This window comes from Rhagoletis pomonella, unplaced genomic scaffold, assembly GCF_013731165.1.
Source record: "Rhagoletis pomonella isolate Grant_MI unplaced genomic scaffold, Rhpom_1.0 Rhpom_scaffold_00007, whole genome shotgun sequence".
Taxonomy (NCBI): Eukaryota; Metazoa; Arthropoda; class Insecta; order Diptera; family Tephritidae; genus Rhagoletis; species Rhagoletis pomonella.
The window spans coordinates 60613554-60632629 of NW_023458561.1; the positions used below are offsets into that span (position 1 = coordinate 60613554).

A 19076-nucleotide genomic window follows, 5' to 3' on the forward strand; every position below is an offset into this window, starting at 1 on the left:
CTTTATCGCTCCCAGCAGAATTTCAACTTTATTTGTCACAACGCGCCGAAAAAAAAGCAAAAATATTCTGCGAAAAAGTCATTTAATTAAATTTCATGTCATGTTTTTCCAAAAGTTGCGCCACGAGCTGGCGCTTACACCCTTAGCGCCAGCAAACCATCAGACCGTCAGACCACCAGCACCACCAGCACCAGTAGGGCCACTTTAGATACAAAATTTTTGTTTTCTTGTCAGTTCAAAATTAATTTACTGGCTTGCTGCAAAAGCGTACAAAATCAACACGCGCTGCCACCGTTGCTGATTTTGTTGCTGCGTCTATTTAAAAAAAAAAAAAAAACTCGCACACTAGCACAAAATGCGCTTGCGCCACACTCACCGCAGCCAGCCCTCGGCGGTTTGTTGATCCTGGCTGCTTTGTTCAGCTGGTGTTGACAGCATAAAATATACTTATGACCACCAGCGAATAATCATACATACATACATACATATGCAAGTAAGTATTTAAGTACATATGTACTAAGTATAATTTGGTCGTACTCATTTAATTTCATTAATCACAAAATTCGCACATCCTTTGTGTGGCAAAACAACGGCTCTCGTTTACAGCAATACTTTTTATGCGGATGTAATGTGTCCCAAAAGGGACAGCAGCATATTGTTGGAATTTATTAATTGTCAGCTTGAAATAATATTGCGATTAATTTTTGCTCATTTTGTGGTTTAAGCCGCACTGAATATTTATGTATTTATACGGAGATCTGCTATGCGACTTTGGACAGATAAACGGAAATGCTTTCAAATGAGTTCAGAAAGAAATATATTTTGTAAGCATGCTGGTCCTCGCTCCATAAAAAAAAAATCGTCAGGGTTTGAATCCGTTACATAACAAAACTTTTATTTTTAGATCGTTTCAAAATGATTGTTTTTTAATTTTTATTTTTTCGATCAAGAGTAATCGTGAAATTTGGATTTTTTTTTAATTTAATCGTTAATTTTCGATTTTTTATTTCAACCAAAATCTATAGTTACTTTTAAATTAAATTTTTTCGGTGATTTTTATCCATTATAATGGAGACTGCGTTTTTATGACTGTTTCGTACCTTTTATAACCTTAAAAATTAAATCAGAAAATAACGGTTATAATGTGATCGAAAAAAAAAAACAAAAATCAAAAATAACGATCCGAAATTAATCGGAAACAAAAATTCCAAAATGACGATAATTCTTGAATGAAATATAGAAATCCCATTTAAAAATTATGAACTGCTATGCTGTCTGGAATTCGGGTTGCTCTCCAAAATGAAGACTTACATGAAATTATTTTTGTCAAATCCAGAGAGTAATTTTCAATGTAACGTTTTTATGAAATGCATGTCGATAAATGTGTGTCGATAAATGCATAACGATAAATATGTGATAAATCGATAAATATGTATCGATAACTCGGTGATTTTTTGATTTTGAAATGGACTTAAAAGACAATAAATTTCAACTAGAGAAATGTTTTTTTTTTGTATTCAAAATATTTTTTTTTTTCAATGGATAGGCAATATTTCCCCTAGTATACCAAAATTAAATTTTTTTCATGACAGAAAGGAACCTCTCGAACTGGCGTCGACTCTCTCATTTCGAACACATACAGCGAATTTGCTCTCTCTCAAGGAGCATTTGAAAAAAATACTGTTGAAGATTTTTCCCAACTCAGTTTAGTCAAAGCCGAGTAATGCCAGATAAAGTGTTCGACGTTCTGAAGTTACTCGTTATATCTTCGTCTGCGACAGTGGTCTAAGGTAGTGGATAGTAATGATTCCCAAGAGTAGCAAAAGTTAAAGCTTTGATATATTCTGGTAACTGGCTGGATATCCAAACAGATTATAACAAGCAGAATATTCTCTGAAGGGGCAGTACCTTCAGACATATGTAAGTATTTTTATTTCAAAGAGCGTAAATTGCTTACGATTTAAATATTTTCAAGTAATTAAATGTAAAGTTTTATTTTAGTACTCCAAATACTGCCTAAATTTCTTTAATAAAATGCAAAATATTGCTGAATCTAACTTACAAAAATAGCCAAACTTAATTACTGTTAGAAAAGCCGTTCAAAATTTAGGTTACCAACATAAGCAGCGTTGACAAAATTGTTAAAAATATCAAATTGAACACACGTACATACATAAAAGTTGCTTTCATATAAAATTTTGCAGCAGTTATTAAAATTTCAACAGCTGTATGACATCAATGTATGCCTCCATGTATCAAAAATTATGAAAAAAACAACAACCACAACACATCGCAACTCACCTCAAAGTCCATCAACATAAAATGTCAATTTGGCGACAGAGCGCGTAGGTGGTATGTACGTATGTAGGTAATAGTAATAAATTTATGGAATGCTTTTGGGCATACATAGTACGTACATAAGTGGTAACTTCATATATGCTTCCACACCTTTCTATCAGCATTAAAGCACACACGGTTCATAAGGCAAATATGTAAGTTCATAAATAAATTTACGACTGACCCAAATTCTCAGTAATGCAAAAGGTAATGCGAGTATGCAGTGTGCGAAATATTTTTGGACATGATGAGAGTATGGAGATAGACAACAATGCTACCTTAATTTTGCGTTGAAAAATATTATTAAAATTTCCTTTTTTCATGTTTTTTAAATTAAGTTTATTTTTAACGCTATAATAATACATGTATATGTATGTATCACGGTTTGATAAACGACCTTTCGTTTCATTCTAGTGACTTCTTATTTCCGTCAGTTTAGTATTAAAGAATTGCACCACTTACACACATATACATATACATATCGTCAGCTAAGGGTGAAAAAGTGCCGAGTCCATTTTTTGAAATTGTTCAGGAGAGACGAGAAATCGAAACTAAATTTTGAAATAAATGGACTTGCCACCTTTTCACCTTTAAGTAGCGATAAATGTATGTTAATGAATTTCAAAAGCCTCTTTTAAGCCCTTGAAATTTTATAAAGCGAGTTAGAACCAATGAAAATCGTAAGTGAAGGGGAAAAGGTCTGGTCTTACGGTGCATGAATAAATAAGTTTTAGCTAGCCTTTCCCGATTTTCCTCGCATCATGAAAGTTGTGACTAGCTTAGCGATTTCATGGTGTGGAAGACAAGACCTATCTTTTTAATTAATTCTTGCCATTTTTTAATCGCCTGCTTTAATTGCCTTAGCTGTCGACACTAAAGAGTCAAACGCTAGATTTGATCAGCTTGCAATGAACAATTCGACTTATTCCTATAAAACTAGAAACTTGGAAACACATTATTTCCTGCTCTCAGGGTTTTGATATTATTGTCACATGTTTTTATATTATTGTCACATGTGATAAAATTTTCAATTCGGAGTTGAGACTCCGACTTGCTTTTGGCATCGAGCTAAATTCTGAACCTTAATTCATTTCAAGAATTTCATTGGCTTTAGCAATAACAGCTCAACCAGGGCGAGATTCATACTTATTATCGAAACTTCCTTAACAAAAAATTATTAATATTTTTCTATCTGCGGAACTAAAAATTTATAACAAAACGAAAATTAAGTACTTTCTAGAATTACCATTTTTAAAACGAAATAATTTTTAAACTGCGAGGCCGATCACTTTCTTCAGATCTCGCATAATAAATCGATGGCTGAGTGGAAGATCGACCCACCTCGACAGCCAGTTCGAAAACGCCTTATCTCAGAAAATTTTTCAACAACGCCCTATTTCAGAATTTGGTTGAAGAACGCCCTATTTTATGATTTGATTTATTTGCCGATATTTCGATATCGCGTCTCTTTTGAACTTAGCCAAATGTACTATAAAGTCACACCATAAACGCGATTGGTTTTTTTTTTTAAAGCTGCCTTCAATTTAAAGCAGTTACGAGTTATTCAAACATGATCCTTGTATTACAAAAAAAAAAAATAAAATAAAATAATTAGATCAAAGTATGTGTATGAATTGGTGTATAAAATAGCGAAAAATCAACTACAAAGCCTCAGAGGTAAGAAGTTGCATAAAACTAATTGAAATTAAATGCTAGATCAAAGTAACCTTCTTACGCAGCCGCTGCATATGCACATATGTATGTATGTATTTATTTCTGTGAAAGGAGTTCATTTGCACGCTTTATACCAATGTGTATGTATCTTCGTATGTATGTAAACCTTTGCCGTCACAATGCACCCACACATACATACACGCTCTCATATTTTCTTGCTTTGCAACTCCCTATGCGCTACTGTAATATCCGCCTTCAGGATATGTTGCAATTGTTCACACATCCTTCGTGCCATATAAAGAGACCCCATTTCGCCTGCTGCGCCTCAGCGACTCGACCTACTACTGCATATTTAGAATAGTAATAGTAGCAACAAAGCCTAAATATGAACCACAGCTGCAGAGTGTCGGTTGAGGAAAATAAATTTCCGTAATGTATAACGGTCAAAAGCGAGAAGCGACGATATACCCATACGAGTGCTCATACTCATTCAGCGTACAGTGGGGTAGTATTTCGGCGGAAAAAATAAAAAAATTTTTGAATTTGAATTTGAATTTTATATTTGAATACAAAAAAATGCCCTATAACTTTGTACGAAATTGGCAGTTTTATACAAAATAAAAGCAACAAAAGGCAGAAAAATTGTATTCATCTAACACTGATTGAGATTTTCGTTCACGCGTGGCGCATATTTAACGTAACCTTATAGAGTAATGATGGAATTTATGGTATTTTTAAGACGTTTTTGAGGTTAGGTTTGTATGGGTGGTATGATTTGAAATACACCGACCACGCCCATTTAGGATTCATACATAACGTCATTAAAAATATATGGAAAAAAATTTCGGGGTCATATTTCTGTTAATTGGTGTGCTTTTAAGGGCATTTTAAGGCATTTTTGAGGGGAGGCTCGTAGGGAGGTATGCCTTAAAATAAATCGATTACGTAAATTTTTTAAGTAAGGTTATTACAAATACATGTGTAAAATTTCGGACACATATATTCATCGGTGCACTTTTTATGGAATTTTTAAAACGTTTTTAAGGTTAGGTTTATATGGCAGGTATACTTTAAAATAAATCGAATATGCCAATTTGGCGTTTTTTTTCTTGGTTTAAGTCCATCAATGTTACAGACGGAAAATTTAGATTCTACGCCGATTCCTTTTAATTTCTTCCAAAAAATGTATGCGGCTGCACCACTGTGCAGCGAAAGCCCTGTGGGCGCAAATGTGCACAGCGCTGCCATTTAACATTTGTCCGTCGTCGTTTCCGTTTGCCTCTTTTTAACAGCATTTTGCCGCTTTTTTACTACATACTACTTTTTCTATGAATATACTTTTTGCGTGCAATTTTCTAAAGTGCTCTTGCCTAACATTTGCAGTGTATGCACTGCCTGCCTAGCTCCGCTTTTACACTTGCAACCCGACAAGGGAGTTCACAAAGTGCACCAGTAAAATTTCTAAGGAAATGAGAGCATAAGCATTTACGAACATGAACGACGATGGCAGTCGCAAGATTTGCGGTTAAATGTGAGGCAATTCACTGGGTCAGTTTGTGGTTGTACATAGTTGCGGTTGTGGTTGGTGGTGGTGGGTACTTTGTTACCGCTTGGCAGTCGTAACATTTCAAATTGGCTGTCGATTAATAACCTGTGTACATAGTAGTTAGGACATATCGGTGTGGCTTATGCCGCAAATGGCATGCCATATGAACACCTATAAACAACTATATATTTACATACATATGCATGTAAGTATACTCAACACCCTCAGGATATGTGACAACATGCGTTCGCCATTAAATCATTTTAGTACACCTAACTTTTTTTATTTGTTGTACAAATTTCTATATTTCCTTTTTCTGTTCTACCTCTACATATGTATGTATGTATGTGCGTTCAGTTGTGGCGTATTTTGTGAGTTTTATGTTCTATTCGCTGCTATTGGCTATCAACTGTCATGAAGTTGACAACAACAATAAATAAATAAGAAACATACATAAATAAAAGTTGAGTTATGTTAGCTTTCAAATGGCTTTGCTTGTGTTTTACAACATACCGGATTGCAAGCTATTAAATGGTGGCAGATGTGTACAATATACATGACAAGTACTATGTAAAGAAAAATATGTATATATATATTCTGAAATTGGTATGTGCAATCGGTGTCCACCTAAAATTGGAATTGGCTTCCACATACAATTTTGAGTTAGTTCATATAAAAATAGATATTTATGGATGAGTTGAACATTTGAGGGCATTCTAAATACGGGTTCGAAAATTTTTTCGACATGATCGTTAATTATATGTATCGTTATTATATCCACAAAACCGTAGTGCTACGTAGAAAATTCTTTTTTTTATAAACTATTTAAAATCCGTTGTGTTTCGCCACAAAGGCATTACATTACAACCAAAGAGATTGCTTTAAAGCAGGGTTTCCGGTTTTTTTTTCCTTCGTTTCGCTCTAGCTCCGCTCCGGTATTTTATTTCGCTTCGAGCTCCGCTCTAGCTCCGCTCTAGCTCCACTCCCGCTCACAATAGATTTTTTATTTTTATTTATTTATTAATTTAGGCGAAATTTTTTTGAAAATTTTCTTTTTTATGCAGAAATGCATCTAGATACCCTAGGAACACTTCTGCATCCAAAAGAAAATTTAATGAACTGCCAAGTTAATTATATATGGAAATTTATTTAACACGGTCGTTTTCAGTGACAAAAAAATTATAATTTGAGTACATTTATTAACCGAAGTTATTTTTTATTATTATTGAGCTTACGGACGTTATTATTGAAAAATTTTGTGGAAAAACAACAATAAAAATATTTAAAAATAAATACGAAATAAACAAAATAACAACAAAATATGGACGATTTTTCTTTAAGGAGTCAAGGAGCAAATGAATTTTTTTAGCTCTTTGCTCCAGCTTCGCTCCAGTTAAAATCCTTTGCTCTTTAGGTCCTTGCTCCTTTGCTCTGCTCCGCTCCGAAGCCCTGCTTTAAAGTAAAAAAATTAGAAGAGCAGAACCCTCCTCTCCTTACCAATTCCTTTCAATGTTTTGTAATCACTAGGATACAAAACACTTTGCTGACTGGCAAAGTTCAAATTATAACAGAAGAAAGTAACTTTTATGATAAGTGCAGATAGGTTGTATGAATATAAGCCCTCGAAATGCTTCTTCCTCGAAAATGTACACATAATTTCTCATAGGTTCCCAATATATCAACTTCGGTCAACAATTCACCTAATCCGATACCCTTTTAAGCCAGTAAGCCACCAGTGTATCAAGTAAGCATTTGATGGGTTATCCAATATATATATCGATATACATGTCAAATTTTTTTTGTTATAGCCAATTATAAGTTAAGTTTTTGACCTTTTTGTAAAGCTGAGCTGAGGTGAGTCTCGGCATTGCAATAACAGGCTTCAAAAATCGAACTTCCCGCGACTCAGAAAACCTTTTATATTGGTGTTAGCAGCCATCTTGGTCAGAAATTGGTTATGGTTTTGAAGAAGATGTTGTGAGCCAAGTTCTCATGGCTCCCGTTATGCGTATGTATTCCAGCCTTTGTATTTTGGTGAGAGCCTTGACAATCTCCCATTGTGTAGTTTTTCTAGCCCAGGTAATTGTTCGATAAGTTACATGGGTCGTACCATAGACCCAATATCCTTACTTTAATATATACAAAGGCTCTATTTAAGATTTTTGTTTCTTTGTAAAGTACTTAGGTAAAAAATTCAAGCAAAATAAAGTTACGATTTTTTTCTTACACTGGTTTTCAATAAACATGGCAAGTAATTTTTTGAAGTGGTAGTTGATTTTAAATACGATTAAGTTTTTAGTGGGTAATCTACGCACGTCTGTGCAAAGCTGAATTTCAAATTAAAATAAGTTAAGGCCTTTCTATATTAAGGTAACGATTGGTAGATCCATCTTCCCATCACAAAAAATGAGCCAAGTCTCTTTGTCGTTTTTTACGGTGGTTTTTGGTGGATTTGCATTGAACTCTTTCCTGGCCATTTGTTGGATAATTTGATTCTAAGACATAGGGTGCCTTCAAATTTTCTCTAACAAAACATAACGACATCATCAGCGTACTCTGGACAGTAATCGTTAGCTCTCGAAGCAGACCGTTATCAATTAAATATGTCCAAAAATAGATGAAATATTTAATATCACAGCCCTCTCTAGGTTAGGAAGGCGTGTAAAAATGACTGGTACTTCCACTCGGAGGCAGATTTGCCCATTGTTAGTGCCCTCTGTGAGTGCCAGGAGGAGGCACATCCTTCTAACCGAGGTTAAACCATAATATCAGTATACAGTCTGCCAAACCATTTATTATCGTGGATGAAGCCGATATTTTCACCTCCGCTATCTCTCCCAAGCTATTGAAAAATCGTGATCCCAAAGGTCATTCGCTACGGCTGTAGTGTGTTCTTCAATCACTATATAAATAGACATAAATTAGCCCATGGTGAAAAGGAAATTCTTATTGTTCCAACACACTAATGGCCATCATATCAATATCCTTTTGTGTTTCTACATTGATTGTTAGTAAATTTCTTTGTTTGCACGTATTGTAAATTTCATAGCTTTATTATTATATCCTTTCATATCCTTGCATGTACTTCAATCATAATATGCATCCTGCAGGCATACAGCATTCTCCAAGCTTATTGCTTCAAATATAAATTATTTATATCTTTCCATCAACGACGGATTAAATGAAGTAAAAATAAATTGAACAGAAGGACATCAGAGAAGGTTTGTGTAAAATAATTCATTGGAATTTCTTCCAATGCGGGCGCAATGGCTACCTGTCATGGTTACTGAACAAAAGTTCAACAGGTTTGTAATGAAAGATATGTGTACATTGATGTGGTAATAACTAAAAGGTGGGTTTGTAAGAACATATTTGCTGTGGTCACAAACCATAACCGCCTGAGTCGAGTTACGAAGAAATCGAATTACATACATATGTACATATATAGTTACATCTAGCCTAAATATTTAAAAAGGTATAACGAAAATATTTTGATATCTTCAAAAAGTTAGCATTACGATGTCTAAAACGTTTTTAGTCGAATTGAAGTTTTCCGACTTAAGCGGTTATGACTTGCGACCGCATATTTACTCATTTATCGTACTCATATATGTATGTATAAATGCACTTATCAAACTCCAACGCTACCTTCGCTAAAGTCCTTCAAGCTGTTTAAGGTTAACTTCCTAGAAATATATGTACGTGTGTATGTACCTTTCATATGAAAAAATGATGTCGCGTGCTCTTCAGACACATTTCATGAATGCATGTACTTTATTGTATTTTATTCCTGCACGATCAATGTATAAACGTATGTATTTACTTGCATTACATGTAAACCAATATCATCTTGATTGCATTCAATAAATTCTGTTTGAGTTGCTCGAGTTCTGCAGTTGTCTTATTCTCTTAGCCATTCATCCGCTTACATATTTAATAATTTATATTATATTCAACATTTCATTTGCCTCTATCTCTTCTTACATTATACGAGTGTCGCTGTATTTGCTGTCTTGTTCTATCTGCTCATTCAGTTGTTTAACTATTCTCGTTGTGTTCAATGTCATTAAGGTTGTTCGATGTCATGCTGGCCATGTCCTGTCACAATTCTATTTTGTGCTGTGCTGCCGTCCAATGCCTGTTCTGTCATGTCTTGTTTCATTCTCCATTTTCATGCTGCAGCTGTGTCTGAATACTTTGTCCATTTGTTGATTCCCCAAAGTTTTGTCGCTTCAATAGATTGTAAAATGTTGAAGGTTTATGTATATGTTATGTTATGTTAGGGTGTCGCAAATTTGTTTACGAAAATTTCAAATACGTGCTCTATTAATAATGTACTTATGTAAAAAGTTTCACTGCTATAAAATGACGATAACTCGTGCCGACTTTCGTTAAGGAGTTGTGCTGAAGAAAAATATACAATTTTGAGTTCTCAAGTTATTTGAAATTAATAACTCCTGTCAACTTCATTCGATGCAGGGCTTTAGGCTGGCTGATCCTCGGTATGAGTTAGATGGCACTTTCGATTTCTAGATGTAAAATTTTTCGAGCATGAAAAAAAAAATTGCCGCACGATTTGGCAATCTCAGCATAAATTCTGAGTCTAGGAATACCCTAGTGCAAGCGGCTGACTTGCATAATGATATTAATGATAGCGATATAAACCGTTTATTTGCTATTAATGAATTCATATTTATATTTAGATATTCACCAGCATAACAAATACAAATAAATAATTTATTAAATCGTTCGGTTCGTGCTCATCAACAGCATCATTAGGATGCTGCCAACTGAGAGGTCATTGACATACCAAACGAATAGGGAAATATGTTTTTTTTGTGAAGAAAATTCATGTATTTATATATGTACGTATATGCAGTGCTCAGAATTTCCGTTCGAAACCCTATTGCTGATTACTATGTAGTAGGGAAATCAAACCAACTTAATTTGTGTTTTTTTCTTGGTGCAATTACGAAATTAATTAATAATTATAAATATATCAACCTTTGTGAATTCGTGGGAGGAAAATAATTCTTGAAATATCCCTGCATGTCTCTATTTTGGCAGGCCACCTTTTGGATTCTCTGGCTGGCTGAAGAGCTGCTGCACTTCAACATAACGCCCAAATGTATGCATGTATTAGAATATTTACAGCTGCATACACAAATGTATATACAGTTGTATGTGTGATGTACCTACAAACATACGTAAGAATATTTTCCAGACTGCTTCTGCATGCAATGGGAACACTTGGTTCGACTTCAGTGAAGTGCTTTTTTGCTTTGAACTATAGTCTTAACTTTTGAAAAGTCTGTTACGCGCAGCTGTCATATTGTTGCATACTTTTTGGCTGTTACTTTTGTATTTGGCATTGTGTTTGGAAATTAAATATAAGAATCACATTTGCATTGCAAATGTTTGTCTAGGGAATATTAAAGACGTATAGTCTAGAGAAAAATATTCGGGTGGATAGAAGGATGTCTCGAAAGTACCATCTACCTATATAAACTGATATATACACTGGTACACAGACGAGTCAAAGAAGGAGGGCAGAGCAGGAGGGGGTGTTTTTGGGCCTGGCAGCAAACTTTCTATTGCAATGTGTCCACGGTCTTCAAGGCCGAGTTACTAACAATCTCAACTTTTGCCAGACTGAACCGTGAAAAGTGTTTAAAAGGCGCGTTTCTATTTATCTTTTCAGATAGCCAGGCGGCCATAAAGGCCCTTTCCAATACGATTATCGCCTCCATTCTCGTCAAGGAGTCCTTTGACCCTATCCAATTCTTGGCAGCGAGGAACACGGTATTACTATGCTGGGCATCAGGACACTGCGGGTCCGTGGGTAACGAGTCCGCCAAGGAATCGGAAAGGTAAGACTCATCGACTTGTGAGGCTGGAACGGTTTTGTGAACTCAGTTGGTCCTTCTCGAGGCTTACAATAGAATCGTCGGTAAACTCAAACTGCGGTAAATACTAGGGATAGGTGGGCCGCCTCAGATAGGCTAGACTTTTTGGTTATCCTTTCGCTAGGAAAGATACACATCTTTTGAACAAAGCCGATATCAAGCTGCTTATTGGCTACCTGACGGGCCGTGGTTGGTTGATTGGTTTAAGTAGATTGTCACCTTGTCACTTGGCGGCTTTAATGAATTTCAGTGCACTCTGAAATATTTTGCAGAAATGGTTTGCCGATTGTCTTTAGCCTCATCTTTGCGAGGGCTGTACATTCGAACAGGAAGTGTTCGACTATCTCTTTTGAGCCTGGGTCATCGCAACTGGGACAGAAGCTATTGCAGGGTATGCAGTAAATTTGTAGGCATCTTTCTTTCTCATTCCTGAGAGAGATTTGGTGTTAAGTCTTCCTGAACAAGGCGCCCATATCCACCGCGTGGATACATTCAGTGCGGAGTCGTAAATGTCTGTAAATGTCCCTATGTCGCGGGATCCTTTTTAAGGTAATTTCTTATTGATCATAAATATTGGCCACATCTCCTAAATTCATCCACTTGCTGAGATCTAACAGAGGTCTGGAAGAGAGCGCCTGAATGCTTCAGGTATTCACAGTCCATACCAGTAAGTTTAGGAATTCGTCTACTTAGAAACTTTAAGCTTTCATAAGTGAGGCTAATAATATCTTGGGCCGTCAGGTTTAGGAACCATCCCTTTCTGTTACACCCAAATAATTTACACTACAATATGTACATTTATATAAACTGCTATTTGCCGTAAGGGATTATTTTTTTCCTAATTTGTTTATTTAATCTATTAAATTTATTATTAAATTATAAATTTAAGGTGAAAGTTAGCGCTACCTGCTGGGGCTATCGCCTAGTAGTTGAATTCAAATCATTTTAGGAAATATGCATGACAAAAATTTAATAATAAAAGCGTTAAATGTTGCGTACTTTTATGAGTTCACTTAATTTCTTTATCTTATATTCTAGGACGTAAAATATTGTTTGCTTATTCTAAAAAAAATTCAAAACCTACCCCGCCACGACCGCCGGACCCCTCAATGCTCTCATCATCAATGTAAATTTCGTCTTTGGACGTTGGTGAGAGACTCGCTGATGATGCTGACGTTAACGGTGATATCGGTGATGGTTTAACAGTCTTCTGCAAATAGAAGGAAAATAAGAAATAGATAAGCATATTCGTTTGTAGCAAAATTGTTACAAAAACAGCTACAAATCTTAGCACAATTACGTAGCACAAAAATCAGAAATTACTTTGTGGCGTCTCTCAACTTTCAGAAATCAAAGCGACAGGTATTTCTACATTAATCAAAAGTTTAAGTACTTAGTTCAAACGTGAGCTGCGCGCAAAGTAGCTAAAGTTTGTAGAATATTAGAAAAAGTGACTTCTGCTGCCAAACTTACTTTTAAAGCAGCGACGCCACCTGAATTGTTTTCAGCAAGAGAGTACAATTTTGCCTCTTTTCGTTTATTTTAATTTTATTTTTTGTGTGTGGAAATGCGCCAGTTTGTAATACCGCCAGTCAGCTCATTAGTGTCAAGGTGTATAGAAAGTGGAAAGTTTGTACATAAATTTATAGAAAAGTAATTTCAAGCGCGAAAGGGCGTTAAGGCGACAAGTGTGGAAACTTGTGTTGCAATGACGCAGGGTCGACCTAGTTTGCAAATATGACAAGTGTTTTGGCTGAAAAACTGCAGAGCTGTCATTGCCGTGCAAATGGCTATAAATAAATAGGCGTTGATGGGAATTTCAATATTTTGCATTGAATGGATATATTTATAAAACAAAAAAGAAATGTAGAAAGAGCAGTGATTGAAGTTATTACATTAAATTCAACGCTCGCGTTTTGGCACGTATAAATGGGTCAGAGAGTAGGCTAAATAGTGAGTTAATGAATGCAGAAAGTAAGGAAAAGGAGGAGGCAACAGAAGGTATTTTTTTTTTAAGTTTATCGCAATTGGTTTATTTGCTTCACACATACATACTTACACATCATTACCTAAAAGGGAAAAGGTGCAAAGTCAATTTTTTGAAATTGTTCAGGAGGGAATAATCGATGTAGTTGCGCATTATCTGTCATTCTGAATCAAGAACTAAATTTTGAAAAAAGTGGATTTGGCACCTTTTCACCTTTACGCAGCGATATACATATGTACATAATGTAATGTATGTATGAGCACAGGTTATACATTTGAAAAATTTATAGTCATTCCCAATGGCACAGTATATGCAACAAAAACTGCAAAAAAAATCATTACATTACATTACAACAACATACATAAATTTTTAAAGCATACTTTTGATTATTTATTATACAGTAATAGCAAATAAACGCTCGTTGTAAACATATAAAATGCGTTTTTTATGGCTCATAAATAATTCAAAAATGGAAATGGAAAACATATTAAATGCTAATGGCGTTCATTTCAATGAAATATTTTTTTTTTCAAATGCGCTATAAAAAATTAACAGTTTCAAATAAATACACTAAGTAGAATTACTTGCTTATTACGAAAATCGAGTTAATTTTTTTTTGTTTGAATGAGTTTTCGAAATATTTGCAATTTACCGTTATTCAGCTAAAAAAAAAAGAGTTTCCACTTAATCATGCATATCTTGCGAAGCAATTAAACAATCTTAATGCCAAATATAGAAACTGACAACTAATAAAATTATCCATAAACTGTTTATAAATCACTTTTCGATCGGCCTGATAGTTTCTGAGAAATTAATTAAACATCCAGATTTTTATTTATTTTTTATGAAAAATTAAAACAATTTAAACTTTAACAGTGAAAAATAAAAAAAAAACAGATTATTTATTTGTACACTTTTTTTTTAAATTTTGTTAAAGCTTAAAGCTTAGAATCCAGCTTTCAAGAAAAATCACAAGAAATATTTTTCATTAGTTCTGTCGTTTGAAAAAGCACTTTGCTTTTGCTGTACATTTTCTCGAAGAAATAAATAGCATTTTTTTACTTGAGAGCTGCAAACTAATTTAAGAAATTTCGATGGAAGGAAATTTCTTTTCCATTTCTTGTGCGTCATTTTATATGAAGTTTTCGTTTTTCTTGAGAGCTATAAATAGCCCTTAATGAAGAAAATCGTTGGAGTAGTATAAAAGGAATGAGTGGTCAAGCGAAAATGCGCAAAGATTTGTTGTATGAAATATGAGTAGGAAAGAATGTTACTCATACGCCATGCCATCCCAGAGAATCCTCGAACTAGCCGCGTTTTTTAGAGGGCAATGCCTACGCAATCAAGTGTTCTTTGTACTCTCGAGTGATGACCCTTTAAGAAATCGATATAAGCATTTAATACGACTTCTAGCTAACGAATGCAATTTGCCAACCGGCTTATGGGGTAATTTACGTTTGGTAATAGGCATCGTGGTCAAATATTTTTCAATCGATGTGTTCTACGAACTGTGGATTTTCTTTTTCATAAAAGCTTGATTTTTCGCAAGTCCCAATCATACGCGAAAGTGTAATTTTGAAATCAAACCGAGCCCGCTTTATAGCTTTTGGTATAAAAAATGTAGCGCTGATTGGCCTTTGAAGCTCTAAAAATAATCAAAGTGCTGGGATTTTATCGTAACTTCCTTCGTCTGTTGATTGCCGGTTTAACAGCCAAGCATTTTTAGAGTCAGAGGTTTTTCTCCTAACTACATATGCTTTTACGATCCGTAACGAAAACTTTTGAGCAACCTTTACTTGCCGATAAATATGTACGTCCACAAACGTTTAGCTAATATTTCATTGAAGTACGCTTAGTCATGGGTGTAAAATAATAAAAAAACAGCAAAGAAAACGCTGCCTATTGTACTTATGCAACACTCAATCAAAACATGGTATAAACATATGCCTATTCCCGGGCGCTTGGATTATTAATTGGCTATCAATGCAACTTGTATAAACATATTTTCATTTTATCCACGAAAGCTCAAAAATAAATCAACACCATGATTGTGCATCATAAATCAATTCTCTAGCCAGCCAACTAATGCCAGCGCTCTTATACACACACACACACACAACCAAACACGCCTGATTGAGCTTGACAGGCGGCATACATTTAGGCGCAGCGAAGCAAGCGGGAATATCTATGCTGCCAATGACGAGCGGCGGTGGGCCTCATAAATAGTCAATGGAGTGCAGCAGGAAATAAATGACAAGCATAAATATGAGTATGTATTTATATACATACATAATAATTTACAGCTACTTTATCTGGGTGGTCGAGGCAAATGGGTGCGGCACAAGGCGTGGCTGACAAGGCTGTTGCTGTTGGCCTTTAGTTCGCATCATAACTAACTAGTGAATATTGATTTTATGGGCCAACGTCTGCCGAGTCTCTTGATGCTTGTTTTGCTTGTCACTTTAGCGCATTTACGCTTCAATGATTTTTTTCTTGCTTAGATGCAGAGCATTCGTTGCCAACTGTGCCAACTTTGCTTATCAATGAAAGTATTTTTTTTTCTTCCTTTTTTACAATGCCGTCTGACCGAGCGAGATTGACAGGAAATTAACAGAGATATCGTGAACTTAGCCGAAGAGGAAGGAGAGGAAATACAAAAATAAGAAAACGCAACCAACAAAAAAAAGGCAAACGAGCAAATGATGACACGTAGTTCTTTGCTCTTTATGCTGTTCACGCTTCCTTTGGCATTCATGCGAACATCGAAGTGAATTTAAACGCAACCGGCAAGTAATGAGAGTCAATGGCATGGAAAGTGTGAACAAAGTGCAGCGGTTTTTTGCATTCCAATGCAGCTCTTCTCTGTTTTTTTTTTTTGAGCTATGTTATGTTAATTTTCGCGCCGTCGACGCCTGTAAGCATGCTGCATAATTTAAGAATTTAATTTCAGCACTGATTGTGGCTTCGAAATGTGACGATAAACACTAAATGTTCGTGGTTGAGTAATACGTTTTTATTTCGGTTTACAGATTCGCGGTTTAAACGTTAATGGTCGTTGGTATGATGCCGTCCGCCTGTGCTGTTGCAGCTGCAGCTTGTTGGGCGCCAGCAAGCATTACATCAAGCAATTGTGCGTGTTTGTGCATACTGCGCACTGAAATGCAAATTATTTTCCTTTTTTCATATTTATTGACGAGGGTTTTAAAGGCATTGTCCTGCCTGTGCTGCATACTTACAGGCGTGCCAGCATCATAGGCGTGCGCTGTTGAGGCGACTGCGCTCCTGCAACCGCAAAAAGCAATTTTCATGGTAAACACCGCGTCGTCGACAGACGCATATGACAATTACTTGTGTATTTTAATTATGCAATTCAATTCGGGAATTGTTAATGCGGTCAGCAAACAGCAGCGCACATGTGGACAATGCTTGATGGGAATTCTACATACAAGTGGATCTAGTGAATGTGGGGAAAGTGAGTGGGTTGCGTTAATACTCTGTTTTTATGCAAAGTGATATAATTTCATGTGTCAGTTATTCCCAGGCGTATTCTTTTTAGAGCTAAAGTACCCGCCTTCCCTTTTTCAGCAGTTCGGAATTGTTACAAAATTAGATAAAGTAGATAGTCCTTTTCCGACATATTATATTTAATTATATATATATTAGCGTGGGCCGAAAATCCGCTTTTTAAGAATTTTGATTGGTAATAGCAAAAATATAACTCATTATGCTTTAAAAAAAATTTGTACGAAATTTTAAATTTTTTGGTCGATATCCTAGGCTCGCCCAAGTCCATCAAAGTTCAACATGCTCAAAAAATAAAAATTAATAAATAATTTTTTTTTTTAAATTGCAATAATCTTCGAAAGTATTAGTCCAACATAATTTGGTATATGGACCTTTTTAGTAGAGAATCGATGTGAGCTAAAAAAAAATTTTAATACTTGAACTTTGGTGAACATGGGCGAGCCTAGGATATTGACCACAAATTTTTCACATTTCACACAGATTTATTTTAGAGTATAATGAAACACATTTTTGCTATTACCGATCTAAATTCCAAAAAAAAGCGGATTTTCGCCCCCTCCTAATAAACATTTCATAAAAGAGATAGGGTCTGCTCTGTTAAGCTTTTTAGATTGTTGCGGTCCTAGTTTGTGGTGACGGAGAGAGCAGCGCTCCTGTATCACGACGAATTACTGCAAGCGGCTGACAGGGGCGGCCCAAATGATGACAACTTACGGTGATGGTGGCGGCGGCCTCCAAATGGCGACCTGTAGCGGCCTGTAATGACCACAGAGACTGTTACCTTTGTGTGGCAACATCAAGGCGCTCGCCAAAAATCGGAGGCGAAGCTCGGCCAAACGCTAACATATGTGTAAGCACCAAACTATTATTATTATTATAAGGAGTACAATTTTTAATTTCAACTGAAGTCTACCGTAAATAGAAATTTTCGGAATATCCTGATTTGAGCACCACCCAGCAGATCCATTTTTTTTTTAGAAATATTTCTCTTCACTTACAATTTCAACTGAATCGGGCCAAAAATAGTAGTTTACTGAATATCTCCATTTCAGCACCAACTGCCGGATCCATTTGTGTATAAATATTTCCCTTCGTATATTGAGCAAAAAATTTCCAATTTCAATTGAATCGGAACATAATTACGGATTTTCAAAATGTTTTGACTTCAGCGTCACCTAGTGGGCTAAAATGTAACCTTTGTCCTTGATAATGGTCTAAGGAATGTATTTGTCCGTTCATTAGTTTTGAAGTTAAGGCTTTTCACACATAATTTGGGACTTTATTTTACATGCATATACAGATTTGCTTTCATATTCGTTTTCGCCATATTTCGTTGTATTGCTATATTTTTTACGAGAGATGTCGCTTAATGTAAAATATATTGCTAGGAAAGTGGTCAAAAATAGGTGAAATCGTACTAGTTCTTGCCCAGCACATGTCTAGGTAGATTTTCCTCGCCACTGCGAACGAAAATAACGCTACGCCAGCCAACCACATTATAGCAAAACAAATTAACGCTCGAAGCAATAAAATTTGTAATAATTCGTGCCTATAAGTATGCCCACAAATACATAAGTGAATACAGATACACCGCCATATACTGCTCTGTTCGTTATGAGACATTTTCCATCTGTGGTCTTACTGCGGTGAATGTCCTGCGCTGACGTGTTGCATGCAATACAAGCAGATAATTAAAAACAAGCGCTACTGCTGTTCCCATGTTACCATCACTTCTTTAACGCTTCATGCAATGCACTGCTAAGGCGCCCAAAGAAGTAGTTATTTTCAATTAAATTTTTTTTTTGTATTTTTATTATGTTGCCGTCATGAAAAGGAAGTCGATGTCGGAAGCAAGCGGAAAAGTTGGCATGCCACATGAGTGTGGCAAGTTGCCTTGCCGTTTCATTATCTTTCTTGTATTCTTGCTTTCTTTTCACCAAAAAACAAGTAATTATAGCATACTTGCAGGCGTACTGGGTGTGAGAAGAAACAGAAAAAAACTACATAAGGCGTGAATGACTCCGAAGAAAGGCAGCGAAGAAAGGCAGCGAATAAAGGCAGTAGTTAGTTGAGTTGTGCAAAGCAGCAACGGCTGCAGACC

The 19076-nt window shown here is 35.6% G+C and overlaps 1 protein-coding gene across 1 annotated transcript in view; it reads right to left on the reverse strand.

Annotated features, from left to right (window-relative positions):
• Positions 1 to 16596, reverse strand: part of LOC118743930 (syndecan-like) — a 132106-nt gene extending 115510 nt beyond the window's left edge. The window contains exons 1-2 of the mRNA XM_036476690.1: positions 16495 to 16596; positions 12548 to 12673 (exon numbers count right to left, since the gene is read on the reverse strand). Coding sequence (XP_036332583.1) covers positions 12548 to 12673; positions 16495 to 16596 — 228 coding nt within the window. The remainder of the gene's footprint in view (positions 1 to 12547; positions 12674 to 16494) is intronic.
• Between the last annotated feature and the right edge of the window lie 2480 nt (positions 16597 to 19076).